The following is a 26,786-nucleotide window of genomic DNA, read 5'->3' as shown; positions in this document are numbered from 1 at the left end:
TTGAGGGTGGGAGCGGAGGGCACGTAATACCTCATCGTAACTCCTCATAAAATACAGATCAAACTTCATACTGGTAAGTACTCGTTTAATCTTACTATTTTACTTTGGAGTCACGTGAGTGATTCCGTGAAGACTTCAAAGGTCTGTGATTTCAAACCGTGTAACAGTTTTTATTTCACTCACTGCCGAAGTTTTTGAGGGAGGAAGTGTTATCGTAATCAACCAATGGATCTGCTTTCACAAGAAACAGAAAGGTATTTGTTAACAATAACAACATAAAGAGCTCCCCTGAGCTTAAATTAATATTGCAGTTTGTAATATTCTTTCTGCAATTAAATCAGGTTTATCAACGGTTTACAATAAAAAATGTTCTGAACGTCGTTCTCTTGACCATTCTGCCGTATTGAGAATGTGGTCAACCGGGATGTCCATTCGTTCAGCCGCTGATATCAATGCTGCCCTAGTGGAATGGGATTAAAATGTATTATCATCTATTCCGGCAGCTTTCAGTACCTGTTTGAGCCACCTTGGAGTGGTTTGGCTCGTACCCCGTCTTGGGGTTTCTGTGGTTGACCCATAGGCTTTCCTCTCCCTCTAAGATTGTGGGTTGTGTCTATATATTGTAGTAGATGGGTCCCCACACTCAACCTGGACTCTGGTGGGTAGGCCCGGAATCCCACCAGTGAATAGGGCGTTCCTGGTCCATATAACCATATAACAATTGCAGCACGGAAAACACAGGCCATCTCGACCCTACTAGTCCGTACCGAACTCATAATCTCGCCTAGTCCCATATACCTGCGAGTTGGGTTTTTACCAGACCTAGAATGATGAACGTGATGCGTCTGGGGTAATCACCATGTTATCCAGTCTAGTTTTATGGAGTGACTGGACTGTGTGAGCGTATATATGAGCGTTTTTAACATAGATAGAGCAAGACTGAGGGATCTGGCTGGTGCCATTCTCTGAGATATGTCAATATCACACCGATATCCCATACATGGGTATACCTCCATGGTCTGCTGTCCTGCTGTTTTAGATAAGCAGACAAGGCGCTCCATGCTGTATTTACGGCACTGTAACTCACCTTTTAGTCATGGTGTAGATGTTCCAGGAACTCCAATACGTCAGTGGTTGAATAGTTTGGTATGTTGTCCCTGCGTCGTGGCAGTATTTTACCCATGTTAGCTCTTGGTGACTGTTCGCAGGGATGCCGACATGGTGGTAATGGTTCCTTTGGATAATCCCAGTCCCTGGTAATGTCTATTCAAAACCTGCACCCAGGAGTTTGATGTTTTTCTGGCATGGGTGGCTTATGCCTGATACTGGGTTGAGTCAGCAACCATGGTCCACTAGGGAAATCCATAGGTGACTCGCCCACCATGTCGTGATGAACTGGGAACCATGGCTGTGTAGGCCGGTCGGGCACGTTCAATATCTCGGAGACAGATTCCATCTGTATTGCGAAGTGCCCGACTGATGAGGCAGAAGGGAGGAAGGCAAAGCAGAAATTCCCCCATCCAGCGTGTAGGCATCTATCGCTGCTGCCTCTGATCTGGTTCCTAAGTCACATACATAGGTTACTGGTGATTTCGTCTTGTGCAACCAAATTGATATCTGGCTTTCAAACTGCTTAATACCTTTAGCAGATATTTTGGGTTTGACATCTATTCAATGTTATCATAAATTTTTACCCGTGACGTGGTGTCTCCCACTGTGTTCTAGCTTCCTAGGACATAGGCAGCTGATAGTTAAAATGTCTTTTGACACACCATTGCCAGATCTGTTTGACCAATTTGTTGCACAATAATGATTTTATGCTCCCCATATGGTTGATATAAGCCACCACCATAGTATTATCAATCCGTAACCACATATGTACGTGCTGCATTTGAAATGCATATGCTTTTTAGCCCAATAGGCGATCACCAATCCCAAGTAGTTGATGCCCGGTGTGTGTAGTAACGATGTTTCTGAATTGGTCCATCTGTTACCTGTGCTGGATATGGAGTTTAGTTGCTCCCCAGCCTAAAGTACTGGCATCGGTTTTTAATAACCAAGTTGGGATTGGTGATGATAATAGGGCTGAAAACTATGCCAAATATATGTCTGCCCACCACTGTAATTGTGATATAGCTTCAGTGGGTACATTAATGATTTGATTATAGTGACCCAAATACCTTGGCAAAGTAACAGTCATATGGATGGAATTGTTATTGAAGCCCAGATAATCCATGGTAGTTAACGGCTTCAATTCTGGTTTATCTGGGCGTGGGATGAACCTCAGAGGTTTAGGGAGCTGTTTCGTAGCTAGAACTGCTGCCACAGCTAATTCCTTTGTTTCCCCTAATATGAGGATATCATCCAATATATGCCATGATTATGCTTGTTTTCTTAATATTTTCATGGTCATTTTTAATATTTATAATAGTTTAGGGCTGAGGTTAGACCATTGGGAATGCTCTATACTCCCATATTTGCCCTAACCGGAATATCCATTATCCAGGTAAAGTTTTTTTGGGAACCAATAATGATCCTAGTGTATGGGTATAAGATAGTTAGCATCTTCCATATCAATGCTCGCCATAGGTATCCTTTGGAGATCAGATGTCTGGCAGTGACAAAAAACCCGTCTCCATCTTAAAGTGTATATACTCAACAGATTTATTTAGTGATATTAGATCAATGATGATGCTACATTCACCATCTTTTGTAGTTTTGGTGAATATATTCGATACAAATTCCAATGGTTCATGTTTACTCCCATGATCCGTTTAGTAATGAGCCTTTCTAGTTCAGCTTGACCTTCTCACTTCTCTTTCTTAGAGGGAGAAAATGCCCTTTGGGCGCATTGCTGAACTGGCGGTAATATGCCCAATTTGAATTCAAGTTTTTATCCACTAATACTGTTGAGTATATTTTAGTTATTTGTGACAGCACCCCATGCTTTATCAACAAGTGTAAATGCCCCCCCCCCCCCCCCCCCCCCCCCCCCCCGCAGTTAGTAGAACACCCTTATTTAGTGTAAACTGGGAGGAACCAGACTACCTACCTCCATGTTTATTGTTTTTTCATGAAGGCCTAGTTTTGCTGGTATGCTGGTGCTGTCGGTGGGGCGGCGCATTTTCCCACGGCTCCGCTCTGGGCCCCTGTCTAAAAAGAACTATGGGGGTAATGTAAAGCGGTCGCCAGGCTTTCACCAGCCTTGTTCGATATTGCTGGTGGATGCCGAGGGGTGCTGCCAGCTGGGTGTTGGATGCGATGTCCTGCTCGTTCCATGGCCTGCCCTCATGAGGCGCACAGGTTTAGCTGCCTCTCTTCCCGCAGCAGCGGTTTGTATAGCCCCGTATATTTGGGGTTGCGGGCAGGTCTTATATGCACAAATGTCAGTCGAGTATCCCAAATTTGGGAACATCTTAGGCGTCAGCACACTCGTAGTGCAACGGGATAGTCTCATCCTGGGAGAACCACCTTGGATCATGGCGTCTCGCCTGCCAGATGAGTATGATCCGTGGAAAAACGAGCAAAGGCGGTAACATCTTGACCCTTCTGTTAGGAGCTTCAGAATTCGCTGCTTTTAGCTCTTGTCTGCGAGTCTGCTGACCCAGCTGCCTGCGGATTTGCCTCTAGAAAGGCCTACTCCTGCAGGGCTTTGTTTGGGAAGATGGTCGCGTGGAGGAGCCATGTAGTGGCCCACGACACCCAGTAGCTCTTCCTGATCCTGCTCCCCTGGCATACTGCTGTTCTCGTCCGCCTGCCCAGCGTTTAAGCCAGCCCAGCCCTGGCCTCCTTAGCTAGCCTCAAAAGAGGGAGCAAAAGGGTGTGCTATAAATTGGAGGAGGCATAGCTCAAACTCCGCTGTTGCATCAATCCCTCGACAAGGGAGATGGCTAGTGCAATAGCACTGGGGTAGGAGTGTCAGCTCCCTTGGCATTCAGCCAGTGCCCCTTTTCTCCTGGAGGTTTTGAACTCCATGACCTCCTCTGGCTTGGGGAGACAGACATACTTATTTTTGCTGTCTCCAGCCTGTTCCAGTGTTGGAGGAAGTTGATTCCTATAGAACCTGTAAATTGGTAAGGTTTTTGTCTTACCTGTATTTAGAGGCTGCCTGCCGTTTTTCAGGCGGCATTGTAGCGGTTCCCGGGCGGCGATTCTCCTTGTCAGGAGTCTGCAGGGCTGCCGGTCGGGTTTTTAAATTTCCCTCCGGTCCGCTGCTGTTAACCGAACAGCTGTTCAGCGGACCGGCATCAGCGCAGCTCCCTGCAGCGGTCCGCAGCCTGTGCGGTCCAGTTTGCGCCTATCCCCCTCCACTGTCGGCTCCTTCGCTGGAGTCGAACGGGGGTCGCTTCCTCTGCTACTTTGCTCCCCCTGGAGCAAAAAACCACAAGGCCCGATAAAGGTAAGTACTTACCTCACATCCTTGGTTGCGGGAGCGCCCGACTCCCGCTGGCCGCAGTTTGCACAGCTGTGCGATAATGCCGCACCTGCGCACTGGGCTGGGATCTTCACGGAATCACTCACGTGACTCCGAAGTAAAATTAAAGCCTGGATGGTTGATTATAACTTTTATTTCTGCATGAGATTTAAAGTCATTTGCAAATCTTTTTTTCCCAAATAAAATAACAAATATGGGTTTAGTAACCTATCCATAAAGTATATTTTCTTGTTCCATTCCTGGCGTACACCGTACAACGTCTCGGATCACTGCAATTTTAAGAGCATGTTTCTTTAAAATTAACCAAAACAAGTTTTGATTTACCATGTCCCATCGACCAAAGGTGTCCACTGATAACTTGTCAGTCAACATTTTAATAATTCTCACAGCCTGTGTTTAAAAAAAGAGAGATGCAAAAGATGAGTGGAAAATTCAGCTCTTTGTTTCTATCCCAGCGAAATGCCACACCTCTTCGCGAGCCGCTGTAGGTCACTGTATCTATCTCAGCCACTGTAGGTCACTGTATCTATCTCAGCCACTGTAGGTCACTGTATCTATCTCAGCCACTGTAGGTCACTGTATCTATCTCAGCCACTGTAGGTCACTGTATCTATCTCAGCCGCTGTAGGTCACTGTATCTATCTCAGCCACTGTAGGTCACTGTATCTATCTCAGCCACACTGTAGGTCACTGTATCTATCTCAGCCACTGTAGGTCACTATCTCAGCCGCTGTAGATCACTGGATCTAGGGTGTTCTTCAGCCAGTCTTCTTCTTCGAGTCCGTTGCAATCTCAGATGTCGTTCTGCCAGTATCTGGCGCAGGTCACAGCTGGTCGGGTCGGTTCAGCCAGGTCCTGGGGGCTGCACTGGGGGGCGTCGTCACACTCCAGTAGGTGGGACATTGTCTGTACTGCTCCACAGCTGCATGTGTCTTCTGCCTGGTAGTTGCTGTTTCTTTGGTTGTCTGGAGAGGTGGGACTGTCTGCAAGAAACTGGCTCTAGATTTCAGTCGGGGTGGAGGTGGTGTTTGTCCGTGCAGGGGGTGCCTGGTATCGATCTCCTGTGCTCTCCGCTCGTCTTGGGCGACGATGGATCGTCTGATATGGGGGGGGGGGGGTGGAATGACAGCCAGTCGGCCTTCTGCAGATTGAACCTTCTGCGGAAGGGGACGGTTGTTGCTTGGAGAGCGGATCGGATAGTTATGGTGATTGGCCGGTGTTGCGTATGGGGGATAGGGTCCAGGACCTCTTCCACAGCTCTGGATGATAGTTCAGCCAGTGACCCCTGTACTTCACCAGCCCGGTCCTGGTCGCCAACGCTCTCCTCTGCTGAGGGTGATACGATGGCTCACTGCTCTTCAAAAGGCTCTGCTGGCCCTCGGTCCCCTCCGGGATGATGCCAACCCACAAAATCAAACCCCCCCACCAAAAGTAACAATGATTACTGGAAAAAGGTAAATAGGTTCAAATACCTTAAAAATGTTGTTTCAATGCAGATTCCATTATAGCTTTAACTAAATTAAGTGAATCATTTAGAAAGTGGTAATGACATTGAATTGATTTTGAGTATGTGGTGCCCTATGCGGGATTCTAGAATCCTAAATAACGACCCACTTTAGCAATACGCTTACTCTCTGACCTCAAGATAATCTATCCAACGGGTTACCAGTAGCAATGCATACTAACCAAAATGTGGTGTATATGGGAGAGTCTTCCGCAAGCTGGCTTTGAGATCAAATCTTGCTCCCCGTTTAGCGCTGAACTGGTAAGGGGCTTTAAAAGTTAAATGGCACAGTGCAACATAATCTTTCATGTTTTTACTCTTTTAACAGAAGTGAGTGTTTTATGGATAAATTCTGCAGACAGAAATCACTTAAGAAACATAGAAACATAGAAACATAGAAATTAGGTGCAGGAGTAGGCCATTCGGCCCTTCGAGCCTGCACCGCCATTTAATATGATCATGGCTGATCATCCAACTCAGTATCCCGTACCTGCCTTTTCTCCATACCCTCTGATCCCCTTGGCCACAAGGGCCACATCTAACTCCCTCTTAAATATAGCCAATGAACTGGCCTCAACTACCCTCTGTGGCAGAGAGTTCCAGAGATTCACCACTCTCTGTGTGAAAAAAGTTCTCCTCATCTCGGTTTTAAAGGATTTCCCCCTTATCCTTAAGCTGTGACCCCTTGTCCTGGACTTCCCCAACATCGGAAACAATCTTCCTGCATCTAGCCTGTCCAACCCCTTAAGAATTTTGTAAGTTTCTATAAGATCCCCTCTCAATCTCCTAAACTCTAGAGAGTATAAACCAAGTCTATCCAGTCTTTCTTCATAAGACAGTCCTGACATCCCAGGAATCAGTCAGGTGAACCTTCTCTGCACTCCCTCTATGGCAATAATGTCCTTCCTCAGATTTGGAGACCAAAACTGCACGCAATACTCCAGGTGTGGTCTCACCAAGACCCTATACAACTGCAGTAGAACCTCCCTGCTCCTATACTCAAATCCTCTTGCTATGAAAGCCAACATGCCATTCGCTTTCTTTACTGCCTGCTGCACCTGCATGCCTACCTTCAATGACTGGTGTACCATGACACCCAGGTCTCGCTGCATCTCCCCCTTTCCCAATCGGCCACCGTTTAGATAATAATCTGCTTTCCCGTTTTTGCCACCAAAATGGATAACCTCACATTTATCCACATTAAACTGCATCTGCCAAACATTTGCCCACTCACCCAGCCTATCCAAGTCACCTTGCAGTCTCCTAGCATCCTCCTCACACCTAACACTGCCCCCCAGCTTAGTGTCATCCGCAAACTTGGAGATATTGCCTTCAATTCCCTCATCCAGATAATTAATATATATTGTAAATAGCTGGGGTCCCAGTACTGAGCCTTGCGGTACCCCACTAGTCACTGCCTGCCATTGTGAAAAGGACCCGTTTACTCCTACTCTTTGCTTCCTGTTTGCCAGCCAGTTCTCTATCCACATCAATACTGAACCCCCAATGCCATGTGCTTTAAGTTTGTATACTAATCTCTTATGTGGGACCTTGTCGAAAGCCTTCTGAAAGTCCAGATACACCACAGAGCCCTAGTATCTATAATAGTTTATTCCCCAATCTGCTGCAGCTGAATATCCTCCCCCTCCAGTCTACCCTCTCCGCTGAAATTACTGTCGCAAGTAAAGGCAGGTCCAACAGCTCATTTCCCTTTTCAAGATGCCCAAAAGGGAGTGATATGGGAACCCAACTTGTCGTTAATAAGTCTTAAATAGCAAGTGCTGAGATATTTAACACTGCTGAGATGTTACATGCAATTAAAAAAAACACATTACCCTTGTTACCAGCACGTTCGCTTTCATGTGTGGGATTGGCACCGGCATTCACCTGTCGTGGAAATATATTTATTAACTCTGGGTCAAAATAAATCCTAAAAGCACTGCAAGAATATCTGCTCAGGTCACCTTTGAGGCTCATCAAAGATGGAAAATTAAAGGTATGCTTGCCAAGGATACACACATACTAGAAATCTGTATTTATATCACTAATAACTTAGAAGCTACTTAATAGGGAGCTCATATCTATTGATTTGAATCGTTACAATAGACAAGGACAAAGATCAGAGAATTGAGAACTACATGGAACCAGCATGGAAGAGTCGTGGAACAGAAAAGCAATGTTTAAATTGAACTTTGGCTAATTTTGAATTAGAATCTTGAAAATGCATTTCTGCTTTAGTTAAGAATTAAAGCCTGGATGGTTGATTATAACTTTTATTTCTGCATGAGATTTAAAGTCATTTGCTAATCTTTTTTTCCAAATAAAATAACAAATATGGGTTTAGTAACCTATCCATAAAGTATATTTTCTTGTTCCATTCCTGGCGTACACCGTACAACGTCTCGGATCACTTTGCAATTTTAAGAGCATGTTTCTTTAAAATTAACCAAAACAAGTTTTGATTTACCATGTCCCATCGTTCAGTGATGTCGATCGATGACTTATCATTCAGAAGTTTTATGATCTTATCTGCCTGTGTTTAAAAAAAGAGAGATGCAAAAGATGTGTGGAAAATTCAGCACAACATTGTGTTCATGTGCAGCCGTGCACATGCCCACTGCCACGCAACATTCAAGCAACATTAACGCCGCGCTGTGTAGGAAGGAACTACAGATGCTGGTTTAAACCGAAGATACACAAAAATGCTGAAGTAACTCAGCGGGACAGACAGCATCTCTGGTGAGAATGAATGGGTAACATTACGGGTGACATTTCAGACTGATTAAGATCTCGACTGAAAGGTGCTCCATTTACTTCTCTCCAGGGACACACACATATATACTAGACCAAGTGCGGTTGTGGGGGAGCTGGCATGCAGCATCACACACACTAACTATCTCCCCCCCCCCACTCACGCTAATTACCCCCATATTATATTAATATTATTAATTTGCTCCTTTTACCCCATAACCACACTACCTACTGACGCATAGCCCCCTACTTGCAGTCACATCTAGAGGGGGGGGGGGGGGGGGGGCAGGGGTAGAGAGTTAGGGCAGAGAGAGAAGGGGCAGAGGCAGAGAGAGAGACAGACACAGAGAGAGGGGCAAGAGTGGGAGGGGGGGGGAGAGGAAGAGAAGAGGGAGGGTGGGGTGAGTGGGGAAAGGTGGGGGAGGAGAGAGAGAGGGTGAGAGTGAGGGGGAGAGAGTGGGTGCTGAGAGGAGGGTGAGGTGGGGAGCAGGGAAATGAGGGAGGGTGGAGGGTAGGGGTGTGGAGGGGAGGGGGACAGTTGGGGAGCAGGGGGAGAGTTGGGGAGCAGGGGGAGGGAAGGGGTGTGGAGGGAAGGGGTGTGGAGGGAAGGGGTGTGGACGGGAAGGGGGTTTAGGGGAGAGACGGTGGGGGAGGGGAGAAGAGAGGCGGGGGGGAGGGAAGGGGGGGATGGGGAGAGAGAGAGAGGGGAAAGGGAGAGAGATAGGTAGAGAGAGGGGGGGAGAGAGAGGGGGGGAGAGAGAGTGCCTTTTTACCTCAATCCAAACAACCATTTGCAGGCAGTGCTTTTTTACTTCAAACTAACCATATTTTCATTTTCAAACCACATTAAGGGTACTTACTCACATTTTTGATAGGTGGTTAGACTCTGGAGATGGTTATTGCATGGCTATATTGTGGCACTTACCAACTTATGTTTATATGTTCTCTTGCATGAAAGCTTGGATTGTCTTCGCTAATCAACAAATCCGAACAGCACGACAAAACTCCGGAACGTGCTGGTAACAAGGATAATGTGTTTTTTTTATTGCATGTAACATCTCAGCAGTGTTAAATATCTCAGAACTTGCTATTTAAGACTTATTAATGACAAGTTGGGTTCCCATATCGCTCCCTTTTGGGCAAATTCCAGGATTTCGTTGCTTCAGGTGTGATAGAATTGGAGGGGCAAGAGGAGGAGGTGTTGCATTGCTTATCAGGGAAGATATTACAGCAGTGCTTTGGCAGGATAGATTGGATTGCTCATCTAGGGAGGCTATTTGGGTGGAACTGAGAAATGGGAAAGGGGTAGAAACACTTATAGGGATGTATTATAGACCGCCAAATGGGAAGCGAGAATTGGAAGAGCAAATATGTAAGGAGATTGCAGATATTAGTAGTAAGCACAAGGTGGTGATTGTGGGAGATTTCAATTTTCCACACATAGACTGGGAAACACATTCTGTAAATGGGCTGGGTGGGTTGGAGTTTGTAAAATGTGTGCAGGATAGTTTTTTGCAGCAATACATAGAAGTACCTACTAGAAAAGGGGCGGTACTGAACCTCCTGTTAGGAAATGAGATGGGTCAGGTGGCAGAGGTATGCGTTGGGGAACAGTTCGGGTCCAGTGATCACAATACCATTAGTTTCAATATAATTATGGAGAGGGACAGAACTGGACCTAGGGTTGAGATTTTTGATTGGAGAAAGGCTAACTTTGAGGAGATGCGAAAGGATTTAAAAGGAGTAAATTGGGACAGTTTGTTTTATGGGAAAGATGTGGAAGAGAAATGGAGTACATTTAAAGGTGAAATTTTAAGAGTACAGAATCTTTATGTCCCTGTTCGGTTGAAAGGAAATCGTAAAAATTGTAAAGAGCCATGGTTTTCAAGGGAAATTGGACACTTGGTTCGGAAAAAGGGGGAGATCTACAATAATTATAGGCAGCATGGAGTAAATGAGGTGCTTGAGGAGTATAAAGAATGTAAAAAGAATCTTAAGAAAGAAATTAGAAAAGCTAAAAGAAGATATGAGGTTGCTTTGGCAAGTAAGGTAAAAGTAAATCCGAAGGGTTTCTACCACTATATTAATAGCAAAAGGATAACGAGGGATAAAATTGGTCCATTAGAGAGTCAGAGTGGACAACTATCTGCAGAGCCAAAAGAGATGGGGGAGATATTGAACAGTTTCTTTTCTTCGGTATTCACCAAGGAGAAGGATATTGAATTATGTGAGGTAAGGGAAACAAGTAGAGTAGCTATGGAAACTATGAGATTCAAAGAAGAGGAAGTACTGACACTTTTGAGAAATATAAAAGTGGATAAGTCTCCAGGTCCGGACAGGATATTCCCTAGGACATTGAGGGAAGTTAGTGTAGAAATAGCAGGGGCAGAAATATTTCAAGTGTCATTAGAAATGGGAATAGTGCCGGGGGATTGGCGTACTGCGCATGTTGTTGCATTGTTTAAAAAGGGGTCTAAGAGTAAACCTAGCAATTATAGACCTGTTAGTTTGACGTCAGTGGTGGGCAAATTAATGGAAAGAATACTTAGAGATAATATATATAAGCATCTGGATAAACAGGGTCTGATTAGGAACAGTCAACATGGATTTGTGTCTGGAAGGTCATGTTTGACTAATTTTCTTGAATTTTTTGAGGATGTTACTCGGGAAATTGAAGAGGGTAAAGCAGTGGATGTTGTGTATATGGACTTCAGTAAGGCCTTTGACAAGGTTCCTCATGGAAGGTTGGTTAAGAAGGTTCAATGGTTGGGTATTAATGGTGGAGTAGCAAGATGGATTCAACAGTGGCTGAATGGGAGATGCCAGAGAGTAATGGTGGATGGTTGTTTGTCAGGTTGGAGGCCAGTGACGAGTGGGGTGCCACAGGGATCTATGTTGGGTCCACTGTTGTTTGTCATGTACATCAATGATCTGGATGATGGTGTGGCAAATTGGATTAGTAAGTATGCAGATGATACTAAGATAGGTGGGGTTGCGGGTAATGAAGTAGAGTTTCAAAGTCTACAGAGAGATTTATGCCAGTTGGAAGAGTGGGCTGAAAGATGGCAGATGGAGTTTAATGCTGATAAGTTTGAGGTGCTACATCTTGGCAGGACAAATCAAAATAGGACGTACATGGTAAATGGTAGGGAATTGAAGAATGTAGGTGAACAGAGGGATCTGGGAATAACTGGGCACAGTTCCCTGAAAGTGGAATCTCATGTAGATAGGGTGGTAAAGAAAGCTTTTGGTGTGCTGGCCTTTATAAATCAGAGCATTGAGTATAGAAGTTGGGATGTAATGTTAAAATTGTACAAGGCATTGGTGAGGCCAATTCTGGAGTATGGTGTACAATTTTGGTCGCCTAATTATAGGAAGGATGTCAACAAAATAGAGAGAGTACAGAGGAGATTTACTAGAATGTTGCCTGGGTTTCAGCAACTAAGTTACAGAGAAAGGTTGAACAAGTTAGGGCTTTATTCTTTGGAGCGCAGAAGGTTAAGGGGGGACTTGATAGAGGTTTTTAAAATGATGAGAGGGATAGACAGAGTTGACGTGGACAAGCTTTTCCCACTGAGAGTAGGGAAGATTCAAACAAGGGGACATGACTTGAGAATTAAGGGACTGAAGTTTAGGGGTAACATGAGGGGGAACTTCTTTACTCAGAGAGTGGTGGTTGTGTGGAATGAGCTTCCAGTGAAGGTGGTGGAGGCAGGTTCGTTTTTATCATTTAAAAATAAATTGGATAGTTATATGGACGGGAAGGGAATGGAAGGTTATGGTCTGAGCGCAGGTATATGGGACTAGGGGAGAATATGTGTTCGGCACGGAGTAGAAGGGTCAAGATGGCCTGTTTACATGCTGTAATTGTTATATGGTTATCTTGAAAAGGGAAATGAGCTGTTGGACCTGCCTTTACTTGCGACAGTAATTTCAGTGGAGAGGGTAGACTGGAGGGGGAGGATATTCAGCTGCAGCAGATTGGGGAATAAACTATTACAGATACTAGGGCTCTTAAGTGATTTCTGTCTGCAGAATTTATCCATAAAACAGTAAAAACTTGAAAGATTATGTTGCAGTGTTCCATTTAACATTTTTTGTTGCTTCAAGGCTTGCCTTCAACCGTTCCATTCAAGTTCTGCACGAGTGTTACATGGGGAGCCATTAAAAGTTTTGATCTGCAAGCCAGTTTGCGTCGACCTCTCCCCTACAGCCACAGGTTGGTATGCATTTCTTCAGGTGACCCGTTGGATAGATTATCTTGAGGTCAGAGAGTAAGCGTATTGCTAAAGTGGGTCGTTATTTAGGATTCTAGAATCCCACATAGGGCACCACATGATTCACTTAATTTAGTTAAAGCTATAATGGAATCTGCATTGAAACAACATTTCTAAGGTATTTGAATCTATTTACCTTTTTCCAGTAGTCAATGTTACTTTTGGTGGGTTTAATTTTGTGGGTTGGCATCATCCCGGAGGGGACCGAGGGCCAGCAGAGCCTTTTGAAGAGCAGTGACGGTTGCCTTGGTAAGGGTTGTCTGCAGACTTCCTGTAGTAATGGGAGTGCCTTCTTGTGATTCCTTAAGTGGAGAAGGATTTTGGTGCTACCACTCTCCGGACATCTCCTCCCTGTTCTTAATTTGATTCATTTCTCGTCTAATGAATGTAGAACCACTTTTTGTGGGATTTGGCACTTTTGAAATTTGAGAGAGAACCTGTTTAAACCATCAGGGTTATGAATGGGACCCCATCTAGGTCGGTTTACCTGAAATTTATTTTATGGGAGGTTGTATAGTTCTGCTTACAACTTGCAGGAAAAGTGCATCTGACCGTTAATGTTCAATTGGAACCTTCGGCATTTGGAAAGGATTGAATAGCACTGATCACTGAGGTCAATGTGGTCATGGATTGTTCCCGATGTTGGGGAAGTCCAGGACAAGGGGTCACAGCTTAAGGATAAGGGGGAAATCCTTTAAAACCGAGATGAGGAGAACTTTTTTCACACAGAGAGTGGTGAATCTCTGGAACTCTCTGCCACAGAGGGTAGTTGAGGCCAGTTCATTGGCTATATTTAAGAGGGAGTTAGATGTGGCCCTTGTGGCCAAGGGGATCAGAGGGTATGGAGAGAAGGCAGGTACGGGATACTGAGTTGGATGATCAGCCATAATCATATTAAATGGCGGTGCAGGCTCGAAGGGCCGAATGGCCTACTCCTGCACCTAATTTCTATGTTTCTATGTTTCTATGTTTCTATGGTCGTACAGTATGGAAACTCCCTTTGGCCCAACATGCCCGCACTAAATAAAATGTGCTACCTGCCTACGTATGCCATGTGCCTGTCTAAATGTTTCTTGAATGTCGCGATAGTATCTGCAAATGATTTGGAAACATGTTGGGTATTGCTTTACCATGGTTATTTGGGCAGGTTGGCCTCAAATTGAGGTCGCCTCAAATTGTTTAGCAACGTTCCTGAATTCCACTTGTTAGTAAATTCATTTAAATTTATAGGCTCGTGTTGACACATTTACCAATGATAAGTTTATCTTGATCTGAACACTTATAATTATGAGCATCAAGTCTCCTGAAACCTTTTTGTTTCTGTTAAGGACGTATTAAAAATCATATGACAGTAATCTGCTAGTACCTGGTATTCATAATGAATGTGTTTAATGTTGACTCTAGCTGCATTTGAAAACCTTCACATTGACTAATTATGCCTCCTTATTAAAGTACTCATTTTGTTTTATAGGAAAGTTAAGACTTTGGGGAGAGGTAAAGGAGGTTGTGGTGGCTCGCAAGCTGGCCAGTGGGAGGCTTCCCGTGCAGGGATTTAAGCTGCCGAAAATCCAAACCAGGTAAGATTTCAAAATCAGTAGCATTTGACTTGAGGGCATGAATGAACCTTCTGCCCTTGTACTTTACGGTGATGCTATTGAAGCTTCAGTGAGTCAATCTTGGGATGGACGGACGTCTGGCTGTGACTCTGATACTTTGTGGCTGAGCCCTGCTCCACTTGACGTTTGTCAGCCTGTGCAGGTGGTCACAAGACCAACACACACATACCACCAAGGCCACATAGTATCACAGGTGATCGTCAAAAGCCTTTGATGTTTCTTCTGGCTTCATACCAACCCAACTACGAAATGTCACTGGTCTCTCAAATTCACAAAGTTTAAAACAACAATTTCAGTCGGAATCAAACATCTGGGTGGTGCTGGAGCACTGAACAGTGGAGTGCAGGGACTCTGCAGAAGGACTTGGACAGGTGGGAGAGTTGGCAGAGAAGTGGCAGATGTATTATAGTGTAGCAAAGTGTGGAGTCATGCATTTTGGTAGGCAGAATAAAGGCGTAGACTATTTTCATAATGGGGAGAGAATCCAGAAATCGGAGGTGCAAAGGAACTCTGGAATGCTGGTGCAGGATTCCCAGACAGTTAACTTGCAAGTTGAATCAGTAGAAATGAAGGCAAATGCATTGCTAGCATTTATTTCATGAGGGCTAGAATACAAAAACATGGTTTAATGACACTTCCTTGTTCACTTTCTTCTAACCCAGAGGTTCTGAAACAAATCTTTTCTGTTTTATGGCTGAACTGAATGATTACTTTTGCTAGAGTATAGATATGTTGTGAATTGTGCTTATTCTTGCATTAGTGTCAGCTGATGTGGAAAAGCCTGGCTGATGTATTCAGACATCTTTATTGCTGCGTGGTTTTACACTCTGTTCTGTTGCAGGGAAGATCGGCGGCAAAGTGGGTTAAAAGAAGGAACAATTAAAAGAATCGCGTTTTGGGAGCAAGGCGGGGCCTGTCCTATTCAATTAAACAGTATTTATCGTTTCAAGATGTGTCGTTTTCAAATTGATAGTTATTTTTTTTAGAATTTATATATTTCATTTTTTATTCATATATATTATGCCTTTTTGTATATTTATTTGTATGTTAACAATAATAACAAGAACGATGAGAAGAATCGCGTTTTGGGAGCAAGGCGGGGCTTGTTCTTCCTAAAGAAACAACGCATGTACTGTTCATTCAGAGTATTTATTGTTTCATCAAGATGTGTTTGGCTTTGTCATTTTCAAATTCATGTGTTATTTTTTAGAATTTACATATTTTATTATTTATTAATATATATGCCTTTTAGTATATTTTGTATATATACAATAATAATGTAATAAAAATAACATGCCTTTTAATATATTAGTTATGTATACAATAAAGATTAGAAACATAGAAAAAATAGGTGCAGGAGTAGGCCATTCAGCCCTTCGAGCCTGCACCGCCATTCAATATGATCATGGCTGATCATCCAACTTGGTATCCTGTAAAAATTGATTTAATAAAAAAAATGTTCTATACTTAATTGTGAAGGTTAGATTTCACTGGTTGCTCCACTAATCCTATAGTCTACAACTTCCGTGTTTGATGTAAAATTTCAGAGGGGTTGTCAAAGGTAATGGTGTGCGCCTAGCAAGACCACGGCCAAAGATTTAGGTTGCCCTAATATTTGACTTATTTTCTCCTAAATGCAGTGGTTCCATATCATTACAGCTAATTTTAAGTAAAATTCTCTCAAACAGCTCATAGAAAATAGGTGCAGGGGTAGGCCATTCGGCCCTTCGAGCCTGCACCGCCATTCAATGTGATCATGGCTGATCATCCAACTCAGTATCCTGTCTTCTCCCCATACCCCCTGATCACTTTAGCCACAAGGGCCACATCTAACTCCCTCTTAAATATAGCCAATCAACTGGCCTCAACTACCTTCTGCGGCAGAGAATTCCAGAGATTCACCACTCTCTGTGATAAAAAAGTTTTCCTCATCTCGGTCCTAAAAGATTTCCCCCTTATCCTTAAACTGTGACCCCTTGTTCTGGATTGATTTAATAAATATAAAATGAATGAATGAATGAATCTCTTTATTGTCATTGCACATGGTACAACAAAATTTAAAAGTCAATCCCACGGTGCGATTCACAAGAGCAATTTTAAATATATAAGAAAAGGTAAAAATATATACATATTAAAAAAAAATACAGATAAATAACAATAGCAGCTGAGGTAGAACCATTCAGTTGAATGTGAGTGTTATTTCTTATTTTGCATTGTTAATTTCACGTATGGCCCTGGGGTAGAAGCTGTCTCCGAGTCTGTGCGAGTTTTGAAAGACCTGTACCGTCTGCCAGAGGGCAGCGGGTGGAACAGGTTGTGTCCAGGGTGGGAAGGGTCCTTCAGGATGTTGGTTGCCCTGCCAAGGCAGCAAGAGCTGAAGTTGTCCTTCAGGGAGGCCAGTGGGCAGCCAGTGATTTTTTGGTACGATGTTGATGACCCTTTGAAGGGCTCTCCTGTCCGCTGCAGAGCAGCTGGCATACCATGTGGTTATACAGTACGCCAGCACACTCTCGATGGAGCAGTGGTAGAAGGACACCAGCAGCTTGTGCCCTTTAATTAACATTTATGCCTTTTAATATATTTGTATGTATACAATAAAGATTGATTTAATAAAAAATAAAATGTGCCTTTTAATATTTGTATGTATACAATAAAAATTGATTTAATAAAAAAAAGTTTTATACTTAATTGTGAAGGTTAGATTTCACTGGTTGCTCCACTAATCCTATAGTCTACAACTTCCGTGTTTGATGTAAAATTTCAGAGGGGTTGTCAAAGGTAATGGTGTGCGCCTAGCAAGACCACGGCCAAAGATTTAGGTTGCCCTAATATTTCACTTATTTGCTCCTAAATGCAGTGGTTCCATATCATTACAGCTAATTTTAAGTTAAATTCTCTCAAACAGCTCATAGAAAATAGGTGCAGGAGTAGGCCATTCGGCCCTTCGAGCCTGCACCCAACTCAGTATCCCATCCCTGCCTTCTCTCCATACCCCTGATCCCTTTAGCCACAAGGGCCACATTTAACTCCCTCTTAAATATAGCCAATGAACTGGCCTCAACTACCTTCTGTGGCAGAGAATAGTAAGATTAAACGAGAACTTACCAGTTTGAAGTTTGATCTTAATTTTATGAGGAGTTACGTCGAGGGACTACATGAAGAAGGCCGTCCAAGCGCATGCGTGTCAAACTTCAAAGCAGCGGTGTGAAATCACAGATGATCTACTCCGACGCATAATAGTAAGCTACGTGATACAACATAACTTATCTTTGATCTTATTAGGGTGGGAGCGGAGGGCACGTAGTCCCTCGACGTAACTCCTCATAAAATAAAGATCAAACTTCAGGTTTTCTTTCACTCACTGCTTGGAGGTTCATCCTCCTACCGTGGTCACAACGCAATGCGTCTGACGAGATGACGCGCGTGCGCCTGGACGGCCTTCTTCACGTAGTCACTCACGTCTAGTCTGAAATAAAGTTCATCATTGGATATAAAAATCAGAATAAATATAATTGTGTGTGTTATATGATTATATACATTTATATCACATTCATGTATGTGTGTTTATAAACATTTTATTTAACAAGAATTAACAGAATTATGAACTAACAGAATGATGAATCTAACCCTACATCACGCACAAAAGCTGTTCCCCTGCAACGTTGATTACACTGCAGGGCAGGTAGGTTCCGGTTACTCTAAAATCAACTCAAACACAGCCTATCAGCCATTTAAAAAGAAATGATTTAAAAAAACATTAAAAAAGACAATTACCAGAGTCAAATTTTATTCTTGACAAGAAATTAACAGAAGTATGAACTGACAGAATTATGACAGAATCACACACACAAACTGTTCCCCGGCAACGTTGATCACACTGCGAGTCGGGTAGGTTCCGGTTACTAAAATGGGCGGGGAGAAATGCCCAGGATCCCCTCTGTAGCGTACAACATGTCAGCCCATTGCATTTCGCAGGAGTAGCCTATCTTTGCTGTGGACCAGGTGGGAGAGTGTAAATCTCTGTGAATTGGACAGGAGTCTGGTGAAGGATAATTGTGCACTGACAAAGGAAGTGCTAAAGTAGGGCTCTCGCTTAGCTTTTTCCCCCCCGTTGCCAGCTGGGCAACCTCGGTAGGTTTTTAGGTTGCCAAATCACAGTTTAGGTGGTCATTTAAGATGGCTTGCATGACACGTGCGATAATGTGCTTGGACGAAGTGCGTAGTTACCATTCGGAATTATGGTCAATGAAGCATTCACATATTATTTCTGCTTCAAATAAAGCCACAAACTAAACATATTTACCAATCAAGACATAATATATACCACAATGACATGCGGCAAAATTATAATACAGTATCTCAACTCTTTTTACACGTTGCAATGAATGCAATTTCTATTATCTCTTTCCACTTCCAAACAAAAATATGGTTATTCAGCGTATGATCAACCTCAGTGAGACCAAGTGCAGGCTTGACGATCGCTTCGCACAACACCTACACTCAGTTCGCAATAACCAACATGATCTCCTGGTGGCTCAGCACTTCAACTCCCCCTCCCATTCCGAATCCGACCTTTCTGTCCTGGGCCTCCTCCATGGCCAGAGTGAGCACCACCGGAAATTGGAGGAGCAGCACCTCATATTGCGCTTGGGTAGTTTACACCCCAGCGGTATGAACATTGAATTCTCCAATTTCCAGTAGCCCTTGCTGTCTCCTCCCCTTCCCAACTCTCCCTCAGCCCTCGGGCTCCTATTCCTTTTTCCTTCTCTTCTTCCCCACCCCCCGAAACATCAGTCTGAAGAAAGGTTTCGGCCTGAAACGTCGCCTATTTCCTTCGCTCCATAGATGCTGCTGCACCCACTGAGTTTCTCCAGCACTTTTGTCTACTGCAGATTGATGCTGGTTTAAACCCAAGATATTCATAGAAAGCTGGGGTAACTCAGCGGGAAGGGCTGTGTCTCTGGAGAGAAGGAATGGGTGACGTTTCAGCTCGAGATCTCTCTTCTGATGAAGAATGGTCTGAAACATCGCCTGTTCCTTCTCCCGAGAGATGCTGCCTGACCCGCTGAGTTACTGCAGCATTTAGTGTCACCCTTCCACAGTGGATGGGCATGACAGTAACGTAGACCCACCCTGGTCTATGAGCCCGTTCTATCATAGAAACATAGAAATTAGGTGCAGGAGTAGAGGCCATTCGGCCCTTCGGGCCTGCACCGCCATTCAATATGATCATGGCTGATCATCCAACTCAGTATCCCGTACCTGCCTTCTCTCCATACCCCCTGATCCCTTTAGCCACAAGGGCCACATCTAACTCCCTCTTAAATATAGCCAATGAACTGGCCTCGACTACCCTCTGTGGCAGAGAGTTCCAGAGATTCACCACTTGTGAAAAAAGTTCTTCTCATCTCGGTTTTAAAAGATTTCCCCCTTATCCTTAAGCTGTGACCCCTTGTCCTGGACTTCCCCAACATCGGGAACAATCTTCCTGCATCTAGCCTGTCCAACCCCTTAAGAATTTTGTAAGTTTCTATAAGATCCCCTCTCAATCTCCTAAATTCTAGAGAGTATAAACCAAGTCTATCCAGTCTTTCTTCATCAGACAGTCCTGACATTCCAGGAATCAGTCTGGTGAACCTTCTCTGCACTCCCTCTATGGCAATAATGTCCTTCCTCAGATTTGGTGACCAAAACTGTACGCAATACTCCAGGTGTGGTCTCACCAAGACCCTGTACAACTGCAGTAGAACCTCCCTGCTCCTATACTCAAATCCTTTTGCTATGAAAGCCAACACACCATTCGCGTTCTTCATTGCCTGCTGCACCTGCATGCCTACTTTCAATGACTGGTGTACCATGACACCCAGGTCTCGCTGCATCTCCCCTTTTCCTAGTCGGCCACCATTTAGATAATAGTCTGCTTTCCTGTTTTTGCCACCAAAATGGATAACCTCACATTTATCCACATTATACTGCATCTGCCAAACATTTTCCCACTCACCCAGCCTATCCAAGTCACCTTGCAGTCTCCTAGCATCCTCCTCACAGCTAACATTGCCCCTCAGCTTAGTGTCATCCACAAACTTGGAGATATTGCCTTCAATTCCCTCATCCAGATCATTAATATATATTGTAAATAGCTGGGGTCCCAGCACTGAGCCTTGCGGTACCCCACTAGTCACTGCCTGCCATTGTGAAAAGGACCCGTTTACTCCTACTCTTTGCTTCCTGTTTGCCAGCCAGTTCTCTATCCACATCAATACTGAACCCCCAATGCCGTGTGCTTTAAGTTTGTATACTAATCTCTTATGTGGGACCTTGTCGAAAGCCTTCTGAAAGTCCAGATACACCACATTCACTGGTTCTCCCCTATCCACGCTACGAGTTACATCCTCGAAAAATTCTATAAGATTCGTCAGACATGATTTACCTTTCGTAAATCCATGCTGACTTTGTCCAATGATTTCACCACTTTCCAAATGTGCTGCTATCCCATCTTTAATAACTGACTCTAGCAGTTTCCCCACTACCGATGTTAGACTAACTGGTCTGTAATTCCCCGTTTTCTCTCGCCCTTCTTAAAAAGTGGGGTTACGTTTGCTACCCGCCAATCCTCAGGAACTACTCTAGAATCTAAAGAGTTTTGAAAGATTATTACTAATGCATCCACTATTTCTGGGGCTACTTCCTTAAGTACTCTGGGATGCAGCCTATCTGGCCCTAGGGATTTATCGGCCTTTAATCCATTCAATTTACCCAACACCATTTCCCGGCTAACCTGGATTTCACTCAATTCCTCCAACTCATTTGACCCGCGGTCCCCTGCTATTTCCGGCAAATTATTTATGTCTTCCTTAGTGAAGACGGAACCAAAGTAATTATTCAATTGGTCCGCCATATCCTTGTTCCCCATGATCAACTCACCTGTTTCTGACTGCAAGGGACCTACATTTGTTTTAACTAATCTCTTTCTTTTCGCATATCTATAAAAACCTTTGCAGTCAGTTTTTATGTTCCCTGCCAGTTTTCTTTCATTATCTATTTTTCCTTTCCCAATTAAGCCCTTTGTCCTCCTCTGCTGGTCTCTGAATTTCTCCCAGTCCTCCGGTATGCTGCTTTTTCTGGCTAATTTGTACGCATCATCCTTCGCTTTGATACTATCCCTGATTTCCCTTGTTATCCACGGATGTACTACCTTCCCTGATTTATTCTTTTGCCAAACTGGGATGAACAATTTTTGTAGTTCATCCATGCAGTCTTTAAATGTCTTCCATTGCATATCCAACGTCAACCCTTTTAGAATTAATTGCCAGTCAATCTTGGCCAATTCACGTCTCATACCCTCAAAGTTACCTTTCTTTAAGTTCAGAACCATTGTTTCTGAATTAACAATGTCACTCTCCATCCTAATGAAGAACTCAACCATATTATGGTCACTCTTGCCCAAGGGGGCACGTACAACAAGATTGCTAACTAACCCTTCCTCATTACTCAATACCCAGTCTAAAATAGCCTGCTCTCTCGTTGGTTCCTCTACATGTTGATTTAGATAACTATCCCGCATACATTCCAAGAAATCCTCTTCCTCAGCACCCCTGCCAATTTGATTCACCCAATCTATATGTAGATTGAAGTCACCCATTATAACTGTTTTGCCTTTGTCGCACGCATTTCTAATTTCCTGTTTGATACCATCTCCAACTTCACTACTACTGTTAGGTGGCCTGTACACAACTCACACCAGCGTTTTCTGCCCCTTAGTGTTGTGCAGCTCTACCCATACCGATTCCACATCCTCCAAACTAATGTCCTTCCTTTCCATTGCGTTAATCTCCTCTCTGATCAGCAACGCTACGCCACCTCCTTTTCCTTTCTCTCTATCCCTCCTGAATATTGAATATCCCTGGATGTTCAGCTCCCAGCCTTTGTCAGGTGGGTGGGTAACGGATGCTGTCTTGTCACCACTGTCTTGGAATGGTTGACATGGGCATCAAAGAGGTTGTGGGCATTATGAATGGATAGACTCTCCTGTCGTGACACTGCCTGCCTTTCTTTCCCAGTCTGCCCTGGATGGCTACAACGTTTGTATCTTTGCCTACGGTCAAACAGGCAGTGGCAAGACCTACACCATGGAGGGGCCTGATGAGCTGACGTGTGACACCAAGGGGATGATTCCACGCGCAGTCGATCAGATCTTCGCCACTGCACGTAGACTCGAGACCATGGGATGGCTGGTGAGTATCTGCAGTGTAGCCAGCAGGCAGGAGTCTAGACACGAACCCCTTCACAACTGGTGGGAGCCTTCTAGCTCTATCCCAACCCACTGTTCCTGTGTAAACGGACATCTCCATCTCTGTACCTGTGACCCTGAGATTGGTATCTGGCTAAGTGCAAGCTCTCACTGCTGTCAGGCCTGGAGTGGCCTGGTGCAGCTGTTACATGATGTCCCTGTCTGCCCCTCTGCCTTGGGCACAGCTTTCCCACTAGTAGCTTGTTGCAGGCACCACCGCCTGACTGCACACACAAGTGATCCCCTTGCCTCTGGGCTCTGAGCCCTGTGGCAGCCTCTGCCTCTGGGGCCCTGTGGCAGCCCCTTCTCTGGGCCCTGTGGCAGCATTTGTCTGGATTCTGGAGACTTGTAGCAGCCTCTGGACCATGTGGCAGCCCCATCTCTAGGCTCTGGGCTCTGTTGCAGCACCTTCTCTGGGCCCTGTGGCAGCCTCTGCCTCTGGGCCCTGTGGCAGCCCCTTGTCTGGGCCCTGTGAGAGCACCTTCTCTGGGCCCTGTGGCAGCCCCTTGTCTGGGCCCTGTGGCAGCCCCATCTCTAGGCTCTGGGCTCTGGGCCCTGTGGCAGCCTCTGCCTCTGGGCCCTGTGGCAGCCCCTTGTCTGGGCCCTGTGAGAGCACCTTCTCTGGGCCTTGTGGCAGCCTCTGCCTCTGGGCCCTGTGGCAGCCTCTTGTCTGAGCTCTGGCTGCTGCCCTGTGGGAGCTGCACCAGCACTGTTTCTTGTTGTCTGGTTATGAGTTAAATATTCCTGGGAGTGACCGGCAGCTCTGCTGTTCCCCTCAGCTTGCTCTGCTTTGGTTTCAGTACAAGTTCACGGCCAGCTTTCTGGAGATCTACAACGAAAACATCCGTGACCTGTTGGTGACCAAAGCACAGAAGGCTGTCGTGTATGAGATCAAGCAACGCAGTAATAAGAGTGAGGAGCTATACGTCACCAACTTGAAGTACATCACTGTCGGCACAGTGGAGGAGGTGGGTACCCGCCCCTAGTAAACGTTATTCCCTGCCCTGCCCACAGATCCGTGGGAACAGGCCCACTTTCCACTGTTCCTCAACACCCCCCCTCCATCCCCCTCACTGAATACAGTGCCATTTATAAAGCAATACCATATTTTATCCTGCCCTGCCCCCCCACGCTCTCACTCACGCATACAAACCTATCAATGTTCTCCACAGATGTTGCCTGACCCGCTGAGTTACTCCAGCACTCTGTGAAACGTCACCTATCCATGTTCTCCACAGATGCTGCCTGACCCGCTGAGTTACTCCAGCACTCTGTGAAACGTCACCTATCCATGTTCTCCACAGATGCTGCCTGACCCGCTGAGTTACTCCAGCACTCTGTGAAACGTCACCTATCCATGTTCTCCACAGATGCTGCCTGACCCGCTGAGTTACTCCAGCACTCTGTGAAACGTCACCTATCCATGTTCTCCACAGATGCTGCCTGACCCGCTGAGTTACTCCAGCACTCTGTCTTCCCTTTTGGTCAGTGTTAGTTTGAGCTTCTGGGTTTGGACTGAGTGCTTGTGCTCTCCCCATAGGTCAACAAGTTGATTGCCACTGCCAAAACGAACCGCTCAGTGGCAGCGACAGCCAGCAACCATCAATCATCAAGGAGCCACAGTGTCTTCCAGCTCTACATAGAAGGGAGTAACTCTGCCAACGGCCTGGTGTGTAAATGTGAGTAATTGCATCATTGTGAGTGGCTGGCACCGACTGTGAGCTAACAGTCCCACCTGGCTGAACCAATGTGGGTGATACAAAGCTGGGTGCAGTGTCAACTGTGAGGAGGATGCTATGAGAATGCAGGGTGACTTGGACAGGTTGGGGGAGTGGGCAGATGCATGGCAGATGAAGTTTAATGCGGATAAATGTGAGGTTATCCACTTTGGTAGCAAAAACAGGAAGGCAGATTACTATCTGAATGGTGTCAAGTTGGGAAAAGGGGAAGTACAACGGGATCTGGGGGACCTTGTACATCAGTCTATGAAAGTAAGCATGCAAGTACAGCAGGCAGGGAAGAAAGAGAATGGCATGTTGCCCTTTATAACAAGAGGAATCAAATATAGGAGCAAAGAGATCCTTCTGCAGTTGTACAGAGCCCTAGTGAGACCACACCTGGAGTATTGTGTGCAGTTTTGGTCCCCTAATTTGAGGAAGGACATTCTTGCTATTGAGGGAGTGCAGCGTAGGTTTACAAGGTTAATTCCCGGGATGGAGGGACTGTCAAATGCTGAGAGAATGGAGCAGCTGGGCTTGTACACTCTGGAGTTTAGAAGGGTAAGAGGGGATCTCATTGAAACATATAAGTTTGTTAAGGGTTTGGACACACTAAAGGCAGGAAATATGTTCCCGATGTTGGGGGTCCAGAACCAGGGGCCACTGTTTAAGAATAAGGAGTAAGCCATTTAGAACGGAGACGAGGAAACACGTTTTCTCAAGAGAGTGGTGAGTCTGTGGAATTCTCTGCCTCAGAGGGCGGTGGAGGCCGGTTCTCTGGATGCTTTCAAGAGAGCTAGATAGGGCGCTTAAAAATAGCTGAGTCAGGGGATATGGGGAGAAGGCAGGAACGGGGTACTGATTGGGGATGATCAGCCATGATCACATTGAATGGTGGTGCTGGCTCGAAGGGCCGAATGGCCTACTCCTGCACCTATTGTCTATTGTCTATATGACAGGGAACAGGTGAAGCTCCTGGGGGCCAGGTGGTAAGGGGTTGTGTCGAGGCCTACACATTATGATCTGGGGCTGGCTAATTCAATGTGATCATGCCCAATCAGTACCCCGTTCCTGCCTTCTCCCCATATCCCCTGACTGTTATCTTTAAGAGCCCTATTAAGCTCTCTCTTGAAAGTATCCAGAGAACTGGCCACCACTGCCCTCTGAGGCAGAGAATTCCACAGATTCACAATTCGCTGTGAGAAAAAGTATTTCCTTGTCTCCGTTCTAAATGGCTTATTCTTAATCTGTGGGCCCAGGTTCTGGACTCCCCCAACACCGGTAACATGTTTCCTGCCTCTAATGTGTCCAAACCCTTAATAACCTTATATGTTTCAATAAGATCCCCTCTCATCTTTCGAAACTCCAGTATACAAGCCCAGCCGCTCCATTCTCTTACAGAATATGACAGTCGCGCCAACCCGGGAATTAACCTGGTGAACCTACGCTGCACTCCCTCCATAGCAAGAATGTCCTTCTTCAAATACAGGGTGACTTTTATACACAATGAGTGTTGGGTATATGAACGAGCTGCTGGAGGAGATAGTTGAGGCAGGTACTATCGCAATGTTGAAGAAGCATTTAGATAGGTACATAGAAAATAGGTGCAGGAGTGGAGGCCATTCGGCCCTTTAAGCCTGCACTGCCATTCAATATGATCATGGCTGATCATCCAACTCAGTATCCTGTACCTGCCTTCTCTCCATACCCCCTGATCCCTTTAGCCACAAGGGCCACATCTAACGTCCTCTTAAATATAGCCAATTAACTGGCCTCAACTACCTTCTGTGGCAGAGAATTCCACAGATTCACCACTCTGTGTGAAAAATGTTTTTCTCATCTTGGTCCTAAAAGATTTCCCCCTTATCCTTAAATTGTGACCCCTTCATAAGTGATAGGAGCAGAATGAGGCCATTCGGCCCACCGTCTACTACGCCGTTCAATCATGACTGATCTACCTCTCCCTCTCAACCCCATTCTCCCGCCTTCTCCCCATAACCTCTGACACCCACATTAATCACGAATCTATCTATCTCTGCCTTCAAAATATCCACTGTCCGGAACTGTCGCCTGGCTCCATGAGAGCCGTGTGTAAAGTACTAATGCCCCTGTTATTAGGACCAGAGAGCTTGCCCGCTCCCTGTCCAGAGCAGTCGCCCTGCTACACGAGGGTCCTGTGCAATAATTGACTAACG

General features: G+C 45.1%; 1 protein-coding gene across 1 annotated transcript in view; it reads left to right on the top strand.

The window, feature by feature from the left end:
• LOC129693927 (carboxy-terminal kinesin 2-like) overlaps positions 1 to 26,786 on the top strand; it is a 41,643-nt gene that overhangs the window by 13,347 nt on the left and 1,510 nt on the right. Inside the window, exons 4-7 of the mRNA XM_055630661.1 lie at positions 14,439 to 14,544; positions 22,580 to 22,817; positions 23,674 to 23,841; positions 24,414 to 24,552. Coding sequence (XP_055486636.1) covers positions 14,439 to 14,544; positions 22,580 to 22,817; positions 23,674 to 23,841; positions 24,414 to 24,552 — 651 coding nt within the window. The remainder of the gene's footprint in view (positions 1 to 14,438; positions 14,545 to 22,579; positions 22,818 to 23,673; positions 23,842 to 24,413; positions 24,553 to 26,786) is intronic.

This window comes from Leucoraja erinacea, unplaced genomic scaffold (assembly GCF_028641065.1).
Source record: "Leucoraja erinacea ecotype New England unplaced genomic scaffold, Leri_hhj_1 Leri_482S, whole genome shotgun sequence".
NCBI classification, from domain to species: domain Eukaryota; kingdom Metazoa; phylum Chordata; class Chondrichthyes; order Rajiformes; family Rajidae; genus Leucoraja; species Leucoraja erinaceus.
The sequence above is the reverse complement of the archived record's forward strand: the minus strand, read 5'-3'. Positions and strand labels throughout refer to the sequence as shown.